Genomic DNA, 15309 nt, shown 5'->3' with positions numbered 1-15309 from the left:
TAGTGGGGGACTTTAACACCCCCCTGACTGAAATGGACAGATCATCTAAGCAAAAGATCAACAAGGAAATAAAGACTTTAAATGACACACTGGACCAAATGGACTTCACAGACATATCAGAACATTCCATCCCAAGGCAACGGAATAAACATTCTTCTCTAGTGCCCATGGAACATTCTCCAGAATTGATCACATCCTAGGTCACAAATCAGGTCTCAACCGGTACCAAAAGATTGGGATCATTCCCTGCATATTTTCAGACCACAATGCTTTGAAACTAGAACTCAATCACAAGAGGAAAGTCAGAAAGAACCCAAATACATGGAGGCTAAAGAGCATCCTACTAAAGAATGAATGGGTCAACCAGGAAATTAAAGAAGAATTAAAAAAATTCATGGAAACCAATGAAAATGAAAACACAACTGTTCAAAATCTTTGGGATGCAGCAAAGGCAGTCCTGAGAGGAAAGTATGTAGCAATACAAGCCTTTCTTAAGAAACAAGAAAGGTCTCAAACACACAACCTAACCCTACACCTAAAGGAGCTGGAGAAAAAACAGCAAATAAAGCCTAAACCCAGCAGGAGAAGAGAAATAATCAAGATCAGAGCAGAAATCAATGAAATAGAAACCAAAAGAACAGTAGAACAGATCAACGAAACTAGGAGCTTGTTCTTTGAAAGAATTAACAAGATTGATAAACCCATGGCCAGACTTACCAAAAAGAAAAGAGAAAGGACCCAAATCAACAAAATCATGAATGAAAGAGGAAAGATCACAACCAACACCAAAGAAATACAAACAATTATAAGAACATATTATGAGCAACTCTATGCCAGCAAATTAGATAAACTGGAAGAAATGGGTGCATTCCTAGAGATGTATCAACTACCAAAATTGAACAAGGAAGAAATAGAAAACCTGAACAGACCTATAACCACTAAGGAAATTGAAGCAGTCATCAAAAATCTCCCAACAAACAAAAGCCCAGGGCCAGATGGCTTCCCAGGGGAATTCTATCAGACATTCAAAGAAGAACTAGTACCTATTCTCCTGATACTGTTCCAAAAAATAGAAATGGAAGAAAAACTTCCAAACTCATTTTAGGAGGCCACCATTACCTTGATCCCCAAACCAGACAAAGACCCCATCAAAAAGGAGAATTACAAACCAATATCCTTGATGAACATAGATGTGAAAATTCTCACCAAAATACTACCCAAGAGGATCCAACACCATTAAAAGGATTATTCACCACGACCAAGTGGGATTTATCCCTGGGCTGCAAGGTTGGTTCAACATCCGCATGATTGCAGTCATGTATCAACGGGATACAATACTTTAACAAAAGAAAGAACAAGAGTCATATGATCCTCTCAATAGATGCAGAAAAAGCATTGACAAAGTACAGCATCCTTTCTTGATCAAAACTCCTCAGAGTATAGGGATAGAGGGTACATACCTCAATATCATAAAAGCCATCTATGAAAAACCTACAGCAAATATCATTCTCAATGGGGAAAAGGTGAGAGCTTTTCCCCTAAGGTCAGGAACGCGGCAGGGATGTCCACTCTCACCACTGCTATTCAACATAGTTTTAGAAGTCCTAGCCACAGCAATCAGACAACAAAAAGAAATCAAAGGCATCCACATCGGCAAAGAGGAAGTCAAACTCTCACTTTTGCAGATGATATGATACTTTATGTGGAAAATCCAAAAGACTCCACCCCAAAACTGCTAGAACTCATACAGGAATTCAGTAAAGTGGGATATAAAATCAATGCACAGAAATCAGTGGCATTCCTATACACCAAGAACAAGACAGAAGAGAGACAAATCAAGGAGTCGATCACATTTACAATTGCACCCAACACCATAAGATACCTAGGAATAAATTTAACCGAAGAGGTAAAGGATCTGTACTCAGAAAACTATAAAATACTCATGAAAGAAATTGAAGAAGACACAAAGAAATGGAAAAACGTTCCATGCTCATGGATTGGAAGAACAAACATTGTGAAGATGTCAATGCTACCTAGAGCAATCTACACATTCAGGCAATCCCCATCAAAATACCATCCACTTTCTTCAAAGAAATGGAACAAATAATCCTAAAATTTGTATGGAACCAGAAGAGACCCTGAATAGCCAGAGGAATCTTGAGAAAGAAAAGCAAAGCTGGCAGCATCACAATTCCGGACTTCCAGCTCTATTACAAAGCTGTCATCATCAAGACAGTATGGTACTGGCACAAAAACAGACACATAGATCAATGGAACAGAATTGAGAGCCCAGAAATGGACCCTCAACTCTATGGTCAACTCATCTTTGACAAAGCAGGAAAGAATGTCCAATGGCAAAAAGACAGTCTCTTCAACAAATGGTGCTGGGAAAATTGGACAGCCACATGCAGAAGAATCAAACTGGACCATTTCCTTACACCACACACAAAAATAGACTCCAAAGTTTGAAAGACCTAAACGTGAGACAGGAGTCCATCAAAATCCTAAAGGAGAACACAGGCAGCAACCTCTTCGACCTCAGCTGCAGCAACTTCTTCCTAGAAACATTGCCAAAGGCAAGGGAAGCAAGGGCAAAAATGAACTATTGGGATTTCATCAAGATAAAAAGCTTTTGCACAACAAAAGAAACAGTCCACAAAACCAAAAGACAACCTACAGAATGGGAGAAAATATTTGCAAATGATATATCAGATAAAGGGCTACTATCCAAAATCTATAAAGAATTTATCAAACTCAACACCCAAAGAACAAATAATCCAATCAAGAAATGGGCAGAAGACATGAACAGACATTTTTCCAAAGAAGACATCCAAATGGCCAACAGACACATGAAAAAGTGCTCAACATCGCTCGGCATCAGGGAAATCCAAATCAAAACCTCAATGAGATACCACCTCACACCAGTCAAATGGCTAAAATTAACAAGTCAAGAAATGACAGAAGTTGGCGGGGATGCGGAGAAAGGGGAACCCTCCTACACTGTTGGTGGGAATGCAAGCTGGTGCATACATTCTGGAAAACAGTATGGAGGTTCCTCAAACAGTTGAAAATAGAGCTGCCATATGATCCAGCATTTGCACTACTGGGTATTTACCCCAAAGATACAAATGTAGGGATCCGAAGGGGTACGTGCACCCCAATGTTTATAGCAGCAATGTCCACAATAGCCAAACTGTGGAAAGAGCCAAGATGTCCATCGACAGATGAATGGATAAAGAAGATGTGGTATATTTACACAATGGAATATTATGCAGCCATCAAAAGGAATGAGATCTTGCCATTTGCAATGACGTGGATGGAACTGGAGGGTGTTATGCTGAGTGAAATAAGTCAATCAGAGAAAGACATGTATCATATGACCTCACTGATATGAGGAATTCTTATTCTCAGGAAACTAACTGAGTGTTGCTGGAGTGGTGGGGAGTGGGAGGGATGGGGTGGCTGGGTGATAGACATTGGGTAGGGTATGTGCTATGGTGAGCGCTGTGAATTGTGCAAGACTGTTGAATCACAGATCTGTACTTCTGAAACAAATAATGCAACATATGTTAAGAAAAAAGAAAAAGAAGATAGCAGGAGGGGAAGAATGAAGGGGAGTAAGTCAGACGAGGAGACGAACCATGAGAGACGATGGACTCTGAAAAACAAACTGAGGGTTCTAGAGTGGAGGAGGGTAGGGGGGATGGGTTAGCCTGGTGATGGGTATTAAAGAGGGCACATTCTGCGTGGAGCACTGGGTGTTATGCACAAACAATGAATCATGGAACACTACATCAAAAACTAATGATGTAGTATTTGGTGATTAACTTAACAATAAAAAATTTAAAAAAAGAAATCAAAAATGAAAGTAATCCTTAGATTAGATCAAATAGAAAAAAATACATTTAAAAAAGGAGTCACAGGAAAAACAAGGCCCTCAAAGAGAGAGAACAGTAGTACCCATTACTGATTTATGAAGAGAAAAATATCCACTGCAATTCAGACAGCCTAGAGAAGATCTCCCTCAAGAGCAAACTGTTAATTTTTGCCTTAGCTTGGGGGACAATCTTGACAGTGTGTAGAATGCAAGGGATTATAATGGCAGGTACGTAAAGTAGCATTAGCAGGTGTCCTTTTAGATGCCTTAATGCTAGAAAGACCTGGAAGCTGTGGGAAGGACACAGGACTGGCCTTTGGGCAGCACTGTCCAGAAACCTATTCAATCCCAGGGTTGGGCAGCTCTCCCTTTCTTTCCCTTCCTTCTCCTTTCCGGAATGTGGTCTGGCGATGGATGATGGGGTCTCATGTCAGAAGAGTGCCAAGGCTGTAAAGGATCATATTCTTTCTCTACATTAACAGTGCATAAGGAGATCTTTCTTGCCTGCTTCTAAAAGAACAAAAAATGGCAATGAAAATAATTCTAAACTAAAAGAAACTTATCTTCATTCCATCACCTTAAAAAACACAACTTTAGTCCTACATGGAGCTTTTTCATGATTAGTATGCACCGACTATACAATGAGTAATTCAGGTTTCCCATACAAATCTAATTTATATATTTGGCATATATAAGTAGATATATATAATAATGGATTACAAGTTGTTTACCAGCTAGAAAGTCTCATAAAAAATAGCAGTTTATATTGTTTTAAGGGAATTAAAAATGCATACATCTTAATGCTGTTCATCTTCTGATAGATAAAAACACATTTCCTATATCATTAATGGAAAGGCAGTAATATTTACAGTCTACCTACTATTACCTGCCTATTAGAAACCTACCCTCTTAGACTCAGGGCCCCACTTATCATGGACCATAAAAGCTACAACCTTAGATATTTAAGTGTGAACCAGGTCGGTATTCCTTTCAAGATTCAACTCTTAAGGAATAACTTTATAAAATGCAGACCCAAAACAGCTTTGAGGGTAAACTGATAAGAAGTAAAGAGTTGGAGTAATGTAGCCAGATACCTCTGATTGGCTGTATTCATCAGCAATTTCTAACAAAAGAAAACAGTAAGATAAACTCCAAAGGACTATGCAGTTTTATAACTCTCTCCTTTCTGTATTAAAGCCAAGACACAACCAGATTTCATTTTATAAACTCCTACATTCTTCCTAGATGATTCTCAAATAAGTCATCCTATTTACACTTCTATGTACAGTTATCAATCTTTCACATTGTTCCATTAATGTTCTTGGAGCTACTGGTGAACTTACTGTTACCAGTGTAACTTAAGTTTATTTGGCCTACATTTCTACCTATATCATTAGTGTTCTCTATTGTAAAGAAACGAAGAATGTTAAATTCATAACCATATACAAGGCTCAAGCCTCAAAGCTAAGGGCTTCACACACACACACACGCATGCACACGCACACGCACATGCACACGTACACACGCACACGGGCCGAGAGGGAGAGAGAAAGAAACAGAAAGAGCAAGAGACAGAAAAAAGAGAGAAAGGGAGGGACTTGTTTGGTGGGTATTAAAAAGTCCAAAATCATTCTTAAAGATTCTGTGAACTAAAAGTTTACATAGTTTTATTTTATTTATTTTATTTATTTTATTTTATTTATTTATTTTATTTTAAAATACATATTTATATGTCTTAGCTCTCTCTTACTTATGTAAATAAATAAGCAACTTTCTCATACTGCTTTAGAAACACAAGATATCTTTCTCATTGATGATAGTACCTTCATGAATGTGGTTTTACTGTATTAACAAACTAATGTACACATTATTACTATGTCTCAAGTAAGAAAATAGCTTGGTTTATGTGTTTACATAAATAAACTCTCAAGTGTGTATGTATCTTCACATTGGTAACTTAAATATTTAAGAGCTATAGGCTGAAAATTATAGTGTCATAAGTTTGATTACTTTTCTGATTCCTACTGACTGACTTTCCTACAATTCAGTGTTCTAAATGCATTTCCAGTGTGCTTTTTAAGTGATATATAAATAAATATATATATATACATATATATATATACAGACAAACACATACACACATACACACACACACACGTATTTAGAGAGACAAAATATTTTTCCATGTGAACTGTTTACTTAGTTGCTATTAACACACAATCTTCCCCCAAATCTTCTACTTTCAAAGTTAGAAAGTATCATATGGACTATGGACTCTGAGAAACAAACTGAGGGTTCTAGAGGGGAGGGGGGTGGGGGGATGGGTTAGCCTGGTGATGGGTATTAAAGAGGGCACGTACTGAATGGAGCACTGGTGTTATACACAAACAATGAATCATGGAACACTACATCAAAAACTAATGATGTCACATATGATGATTAACATAACATAATAAAAAAAAAGTATCATACATCCAATACTACCAGAAATTAGCCAAGGATCACTCATTTCTTTTGTCACAGTGGTGCCATTTACTTACAAATACATCTTCCCTAAGGAAATTTAGATTTAAAAATATACCACACATACATGTATAATTTACATATATACATGAACAAAAATTTGGAGAAGAGCTGTGCTAACCAAAGTTAAAAACATATTTCTTTGATATATGCTATTTCAAAGGATTTTGACTATGCAGGAGTTGCATAGAGTATGCAGCATTTCCAATTTGAAAGCAGATTCTTTTTTCTTTTTTGAACCAATAAGTCACTGGTGTTCTCTTGGAACAGTCTTATTAAGAACTTCCCTTAATCTCTTTTTCATAACTTTAACCAGTAGCAAAACATATGGTAACTCACTAGCAACATGGTTAGAACTCCTTTTTTGCAACAACGTTATAAATTCCAACTAATAAAATTTTAATTCATATATCATTAATGGTGGTACTTGCAAGAAAAAGATCATTCAGTCCTCAATTCTGAAGTTGAAATAAAGGATATTCTTTTTATGTTGGCAAGTTAACTCAACATTTGACTATGAAATCCTGCAACTGTTTAATAACACTATCAAACAATCATGCTTTTTGCTCTTTTACTTGTTAGGTTAAAAGAAAAAAAATACTATCCCTGCTTAAATTTGATTTCTAGCAATTTGTTTTTAATTATATCAATGGGTGTTCCAGAGTTCTCTCATTTCATTTTATGATTACTGACTTTGAACTAAAAACGTCACTTGCCAGCATGGAGAGACACAAGTAAACAGTTCAGGGAATTGTGGCTTACTCATCTGGAACAGCACAATCAGGCACAATTATGGCTCTGCTTTGGTACAGTGCAGTATTGGTAGGGTGCAGTATAATGGCTCTGCTATCGTACAGTGCAGTATAATGGCTCTGCTTTCGTACGGTGCAGGTTAATGGCTCTGCTTTGGTACGGTGCAGTATAATGGCTCTGCTTTCGGACGGTGCAGTATAATGGCTCTGCTTTGGTACGGTGCAGTACCTGGACATCTGTACAGCTTTCTTGCCTGTGCAATATCTCCTTTGCTTAAACGGGTTCGCTGACCAATTGCAGGACGTATGCCATTATCATCACGAGAGGGGAGAATAGTATCCAGAAACATCCCCCTGAAAAAAATCAGAAGCAAGCCACACATAAGTCACCAAATTAAGACACATACATTCCTTACACGTATAAGTATATATAATTATCTTTTTTCAGACTCATGTCAGCTAAAGGGAAAATACATCAGTGTTGAGCTTCAAATAGTGTGCCAGACTTTCAAAACATTTTTATCAAGGTAGGGAAAAAAAGTTGTGCCAAATTGTATACCTAGCAAAAGTCAATGAAATGATTTTAAAAATCTAGAATTCTATATAGTCCCCCACCAAATATACCGTGGCTTTTTTTAGGTTTTTAAGCAAATCTAAGAACTACTTGGATTAGTAAATTGTAAAACAATTTTGCCTCATAGAAGTCTATTTTTTAAGGACAACCTACGATACATATTTTTGAGGTTACTAAAATTGTAAAAGCCAAAAAGTGTTATTTTTTTAGTTAACTTATTAATTTAACCTATGTATTCTTAGAAGTCCAACTATTACAGTATGTTAAAAGAACAGGAAAAAACAGCGTATCAAATTTTAGAAAGAACATTTTAAGCAAAATAGTTTTTTGATACACATACACATAGAGACACAAAGAGAATAAAATTTTCATGGTAAAATTAAGAAGAAAAAAAACTAGCAATGGCAAAGCCCTAATAATGCTAAGCTAGACATACCAAGTTGTGAGATACCCAAGGTTGTGATACTACCTTTCTCCATCTTCAAAACTAAAAATTCTGAATATAATGCATTAAAGATGTAGTCTTAATTTTGCAATGAATATCAACATTTATAACTCTAAAGGAAGAACTGAGCTTAAAAGTTAAATGGACTGGGAAACTATTCCAGTGGTAAGAAGGATTTCAAGAAAAAGAGAAGCTTTCTATAAAAGTATTTGAAATTAAGAAATACAATTGTAAAAAAAAATGTTTTAAATTAGGATGAAAGGCATGATACTCCTTTCCAAAATTTTAATGAATAAATTGTATTTAGACTACAGGTTAAAAGAAAATTTCGTCTCTATCCCTTCCTTTAGGAAATATTTCCTAAGCACTGTTGTAGGTCTGGATTTATAGCCATTAATAAAATGGTTCTTTATGATTCTCACATTTTAATGTAGGGCAAGAGACATTAAACAAAAGATTGAGTACTGAGATAGTGACAGGTCCTACAGAGAAAAAGAAGTGAAGATGGACATTGATTATCCAGTGATGGGGTAGTTTTTAAATAGAGTGATCAAAGAAAAACTCACATGGAAGTTGACATTTTGGCCAAACATGAAGGAAGTGAGAGTGAAGGCACTGTGAGTAAATGGGATTAGAAACTTCCAGAAAGAACGAACAGGAAATTCAACTGCTCAGAGATGGGAGGATCCTTAAAGTGTTTGAGTGTCACACAGAGAATGTGACTTTAGCCTAAGGAAAACTGTTACCATCTGGAAGATGGTAAACAGAGGAGTGACATGATCCATGAGTGCTTTATGACTAACCTCTCTGGCTTCTAGGTAAGGGTAGTGATCTTTATAGATAAAACCTGGATAACACAAATAAAAAATGGAACTCTTTACAAATCTAAGTATCTACAGAACTCCACATGCATATTGCTTGAGATAAAGGGAGGGAGGGGAACTGATGATAACTTATGGGAGTAGACCAGCAAAAGTGAGAGGTTGCTCATAATAAGATGCAACTCTAGCTAGGTCAATGCAATTGAAGGAGAAGTTGAGCTATAAAATAGGGTAGTATTGAGAAAAGCCATTCTTCAACTATACTTCACAAATCAACAGATATTTTAAGTAGGTAAGTCCAAATTAATGTAGGGTTACCATTTCTGCAGTACTTTGGTACCAACAAAATACTATTTTCTAGGGGCACCTGGGTAGCTCAGTTGTTAAGCGTCTGCCTTCGGCTCAAGTCGTGATACTTCAGCTCAGGTCGTTATCCCAGGGTCCTGGGATCAAGTCCCACATCGGGCTCCCTGCTCCTGCTTTCCCTCTCCCACTCCCCCTGCTTGTGTTCCCTCTCTCGCTGCCTCTCTCTGTCAAATAAATAAATAAATCTTTAAAAAATATTCATTATTTTCTAATTCTAAAATCAGATTTGAAAACTTTAAAAGGTTCACTTTTTCCAATTTTTAAAACAGTTCGATTTAAAAAGGTCAAGGACATCTTGACATAGATATATTCAAACTCAGACAATAGAATGATGAATTTTGACTCCTCTCTACTGAGGTACCTTCTCTTCCATTCGGAAGGGGGTAAGTCACGCTTTGTTTTGTTCTTCCTTTGCAGTCAAGAAGTTGACAATTCTCTCCCTCCACTTCCAGGCCTGTTAAGCAATACAGGCTCTTGCTGAATATCCTCAGTGAGGCACTATCAATAGTCCAGAGACAGATTACAAAGAGCTTCACTTACTAATCTTCATTTGTTCTACCTACATTAGAAGAGTGAATTAGCTATGCTTCTTTAAGAAACTTTGTAAAATTTTGCAGTTCCTTCATTAAAGAAAAATAAGCAATACCAGTTAGCAAGCCTCTACATTACAAATTACCCATGCATATAAAGACCACATATATCTAGCCCTATTCTTCCTAAAAGTAAGTACCTAAATCTGCTGATGGGCTACATCCATAAAGACAACTGAAACTTTTTATAGACTCCCTGGGTTCAGAAGAAAATATAAAATTTCAAATACTTGCATTAACAGAACGAAGAACAAAAACCACATGTTCATCTAATTAATGTAGAAAAAGCATTTGACAAAATTCAAAGACATTTCATGATAAAAACTTTCAACACACTAGGAATAGAAGGAAACTGTCTCCACATAATAAAGAACATAAATGAAAAGCCTACAGCAAACAACATACTCAGTGCTAAAAAACTGAAAGTTTTTCATCTAAGATCAAGAACAAGGCAGAAATGCCTGCTTTCACTGTTTCTATTCAAAGTACTGAAAGTTGTAGCCAGAGCAATTAGGCAAGGAAAAGAAGTAAAAGACATCTAAATAGGATGGAATTAAAACCATCTCTCTTTGCAGATCATGTAATCTTACATGTCGAAAACCCCAGAGTCCACAAAAAAAAGAGAGAACTAATAAACAAATCTAGCAAAGTTGTGGAATAAAAATCAACACACAAAAAATCAGTTGTGGTTTCATACAATAGCAATGAACAATCTGAAAAGGAAATTAAGAAAAACAATTCCATTTAAAATAGCATTAAAAAGAACAAAGTACTTAGGAATAAACCCAACCAAAAAAGTGAAAGATTTGTACACTAAAAACTACAAAACATTGCTCAAAGAAATTAGAGAAGACACAAATGAATGGAAAGACATTCCATTTTTTATGGATTAAACAACTTAGTTTGTTAAGATGTCCACACTACTTAAAATGATCTACAGATCCAGCCACAATTTCTATCAAAATCCCAATGGCATTTATTGCAGAAATTTAAAAAGTTCTAAAATTCGTATGGAATGTCACAGAACCTCAAATAGCCAAAAAACTGTGAAAAAGAACAAAGCTGGAGGACTCACACATCCTGATTTCAAAACACATTACTAAGCTAAAGTAATCAAAACAGTGATACTGGTATAAAGATAGACCTAGAGACCAATGGAATAGAATAGGAATCTCAGAAATAAACCCTAATGAATATAGTAAATCATCTTCAACAAGGGTGCCAAAACCACTCAATGGGAAAAAAACAATCTATTCAACAAATGATGTTGGGAAAACTGAATATCCATGTGCAAAAGAATGAAGTTAGACAATTATTTAAGCTATGTACAAAAATTAACTCAAAACAGTTTAAGACCTAAACACAAACCCCAAAACTATAAAACTCTTACATGAAAACATAGTGGAAAAGCTTCATGACATTGGATCTGGCAATGATTTCTTGGATATGACACCAAAGCACAATTAACAAAAGCAAAAATAGGTACGTGGAACTACATCAAAATAAAAAGCTACGATGTAGCAAAGATGAAAAAAAAAGAAAATATTTGCAAATAACATATGTAAGAAGGAGACAGAATATATACAGAAATACTACAATTCAACAACAAAAAAATTAATCTGACTTTAAAATGGGCAAAAGAATTAAATAGATATTTCTCCAAAGATGATACACAAATGGCCAGAAAGCACATGAAAAGATGTTCAACATCATTAATCAGAGAATGCAAATCAAAACCACAATAAAACATCATGTCATGGATGGATACTATTTAAAAAAAAAAAGGAAAAAAAGAAATAGAAAATAATACATGTTGGTAAGGATATGGAATAATTGGAACCCTTGTGCACTGCTGTGGGATTTTGAAATGGTGCAGCTACTACAGAAAACATCATGGCATTTCTTCAAAAAATTAAAAATAGAACTACCATATGGTCTGGTATAGATACCCACTTCTGGGTATCTATGTAAAATAATTGAAAACAGGGTATGGGAAAGATATTTGCATACCCATATTCATAGCAGCACTATACACAATAGCCAACAAATGGAAGCAACTCAAATGCCCATCAGTGGATGAATGGATAAACAAAATATGTTCTATACCTACAATGGTATATTATTCAACCCTAAAACAAGGAAATCCTGGGTCACAGGCTGCAACATGCATAAATCTTGACAACACTGTGCTGAGTGAAATAAGCCAAGCACAAAAAGACAAATACTGTACGGTTCTATTTAAAGAGGTATCTAAAATATCTAAATCCAAATTCACAGAAACACAAAGTAGAATAGTAGTTAACAGAGGCTGCCAAGAGGGGAAAATGGGGCACTGTTGTTTAATGGGCATGGGCATAGGGTTTCAGTTTTGCAAGATGAAAAAGTTGTGAATATCTGTTTCACAATCATGTGAATATACTTAACATTACTAAACTGTACACCGAGAAATAGTTAAGATTATAAATTTTATGTTGTGTGTCTTTAACCACACACGCACATACACACACAAAACTTCAAATACTTTGGAGGTGGTGGCTAAGAACTGTGCCAAATATTTTATCTCCTGGAATTCAGTTATTTAAATATATGTATGAGTTAATAAACATTCTCTTTAAAGATCAAAACAATAAAATAATGTTGGTTGGATCAATTCTTCCAACAAGTAGGTATAATTACTTTCACTCTAAGAATATAAGTTCATTAGGAAAACTGAATAGGATAATTTTGAAACAATAAGACAAAATAATAGGTCAAGGCTGCTTGGCATGCAGCACCATGGTGGGGATGACGGACTGCAGGTAGTAAGAGCAGAATGATTTATGGAAAAGAAGGAAAGGAAAAAATTTAAACATGGAAAAGAAATACAGAGTAAGGGGAAATATATAATTTAAATTTTGGTATATATTCATCATCTATCAAAGACAGAAAGAATGAATTATTTTCTCTACTTTCCACTACCTCCTATGTTCCAAAGAATCAAAAGTCAGTTTAGTTCTAAATAATTCAGTAGTATATGAGAGGCGCCTTGGCTGAACTGGGACCCAAATCCCATTTGTTACATGTTTCTACAGAAAATTTAATTCCAAGCACTGACCTAAAAATAAAGTTTTATAGCTCTTTGAGATTAATTTCAGGCCAAATTTATGGATGTATTTCTACCAAAACTTAAATTCAAATTCCAGAAACAATAAGTATTTGGGTGGTTATTATATTTAAGCAAATATATATGCACTTCAGTAGAAAATAATTATTAAATATCATTAATAATTATATTAAAATACAATTAACACTCAATTTTTTAAATAATAGTTTTGTCTTTCAAAAAGGATAACTGAAAAATGTATCCAAGTATTAAGAGTCCTTTGAGACATTTTTCTTTACTTTTTATCAGGAAATTTTTTAGGGGGCACCTGGCTTGCTCAGTCAGTAAAGCATGTGACTCTTCATCTCAGGGTTGTAGGTTCAAGCCCCACTGTGGGTGTAGAGATTACTTAAAAAAATAATAAAATCTTTTTTTAAAAATGTTTAAAAAAAGGAGGGGTTTTAATTTGATTTTTTTTATCTTCTTTCCACCCCTGCCTTTAGAAACAGATGTTTGATGAATTGTGAAATGGATATAAGTGGGCAAAAAGATTGAGTTGGAATGGACAAGAGGGTAAAATAGGCACAAAAATGGACAGGGGATGACTTCAATGGTTTGACAGATCCAAATTCCTTACCTGGGAACTATTTGCTTGATGACATCATCTTTAGAATAAAGTAGCTGAAACCCAAATTTATTACGTTCTTTAAAAATAGCATAAACTTTTAATGAAATGACTTTAAGGTTAATAAGTTGTGAAATTTTAAATTATATGAAGTAAAATATCTTCATAATATATTCTTTGAGAATTAAATTAGCATAACTAGTACTTGAGCAATAGAAGACACAGAGTAGAAAACACAAGTCACATAGACAGTAGACATTCCAACTCAACAACCAAGTACCCTATTTGATTTGTGAATGCCTAATTTTCATTAAATAATGCTACGCCAATTTAATATGCTGATCATTTAATAATCATTTTATTTGGGCTTTTTAAAGTGATTTAGGAATGTAAAATAGTTTAAATAATTCATACCATTTTAATTTTTACTCTGAATTTATGTATCTGATAGGAAATGTGAAAATATGTTTTGAAAATTTCAAATGCTAGTGTTGGCTATAAATACCAATCAAGTATTTTTCTACTTAATGGCAACAGTATTTGAATGTGGTTCTAGTTCCAATGTTAAACATAGCTTTGTGAGGAGCAACACAGAGGAAAGGAATTAAAAGTCAAAAGGTATAACCTGAGACTCCAACCTTGAGAAGGTGTTCCTGGCATAGTGCATGATACTGTCAAAGTCGTATCTTTCTCCAAGTGAGTTCACTTCTCCAGGCTCCATCTTCAGAAAATTGTACTCTTGACCTAAGAATCAGTGACAAATATTTCAGGAACCTTTTAACAGACAGAGAAAAGAGAAGAGCCCCTCCTCGGTGTGCATCTGCTCTTTAAAAAAAAAAAAAAAAAAAAAAAGATTTTATTTATCTGTTTGACAGAGAAATAGAGAGAGAGCACAAGTAGGCAGAGTGGCAGGCAGAGGGAGAGGGAGAAGCAGGCTCTCCACTGAGCAGGGAGCCAGACGTGGGGCTCGATCCCAAGACCCCAGGATCATGACCTGAGCCGAAGGCAGCTGCTTAACCGACTGAGCCACCCAGGCGCCCCATCATCATCTGCTCTTGACTAAAGGCTGGTTACAGCTATATAGCAATACCCACCTATGTGCAAAAGTATGCATCCAGTGCTACTGTTTTCACTTCATATCACATTGAAAAAGTAATACTGAATTTGATTAATAAGTTAATTTTCAAAAAAGAGCTGGATTACAACAAGCACACTTTGGGTTGTTTTCCATGTGTACATTTTACATTCTTATAATATTTGTTTCTCTAAAATCTCACTGCTTTTTTCAGTACTGCAGGAATGATCATAAAATGTTATATTATTACCTAATGAGTCCCCACTTTTCTCTTATGACTACATTTGTCAAGATCAACAAAAATCATCCTTCTATTTGCTTTAGAGTCTTTCTATGAAACACTGAGAAAAATATAAAAGCAGTATTTGTACGTACACACAACACTGCAGGTTTTGGTCATGTGACTTTGTCACTAAAGGTAAAACACCAGCAGTTGAGTTCATTCAGAATGGAAACAAGATTCTCTCTGATGAATCAATTCCAACCTCTACTTGGAGGTCTTTTTGTCTTTTTTTTCCTTTTTGGAGGGCTTTTTGATCAAGAAAAATGTGCTTCAGAACTTAACAATTTATTTATTTT

The 15309-nt window shown here is 35.3% G+C and overlaps 1 protein-coding gene across 5 annotated transcripts in view; it reads right to left on the bottom strand.

Moving 5' to 3' along the window:
* TLL1 (tolloid like 1) overlaps window positions 1-15309 on the bottom strand; it is a 216871-nt gene that overhangs the window by 84340 nt on the left and 117222 nt on the right. For all 5 annotated transcript variants that reach the window (XM_073892462.1, XM_073892461.1, XM_025874003.2 and 2 more), the window contains 2 exons: window positions 14294-14399; window positions 7382-7506 (listed from right to left, as the gene is read on the bottom strand). In XM_073892462.1, coding sequence (XP_073748563.1) covers window positions 7382-7506; window positions 14294-14399 — 231 coding nt within the window. The remainder of the gene's footprint in view (window positions 1-7381; window positions 7507-14293; window positions 14400-15309) is intronic.

This window comes from Callorhinus ursinus, unplaced genomic scaffold, assembly GCF_003265705.2.
Source record: "Callorhinus ursinus isolate GAN/ISIS: 27379988/994484 unplaced genomic scaffold, GSC_fseal_2.0 scaffold4, whole genome shotgun sequence".
Lineage (NCBI taxonomy): Eukaryota > Metazoa > Chordata > Mammalia > Carnivora > Otariidae > Callorhinus > Callorhinus ursinus.
Note: the sequence above shows the minus strand (reverse complement) of the source record. Positions and strands in the feature narration are given on the sequence as shown.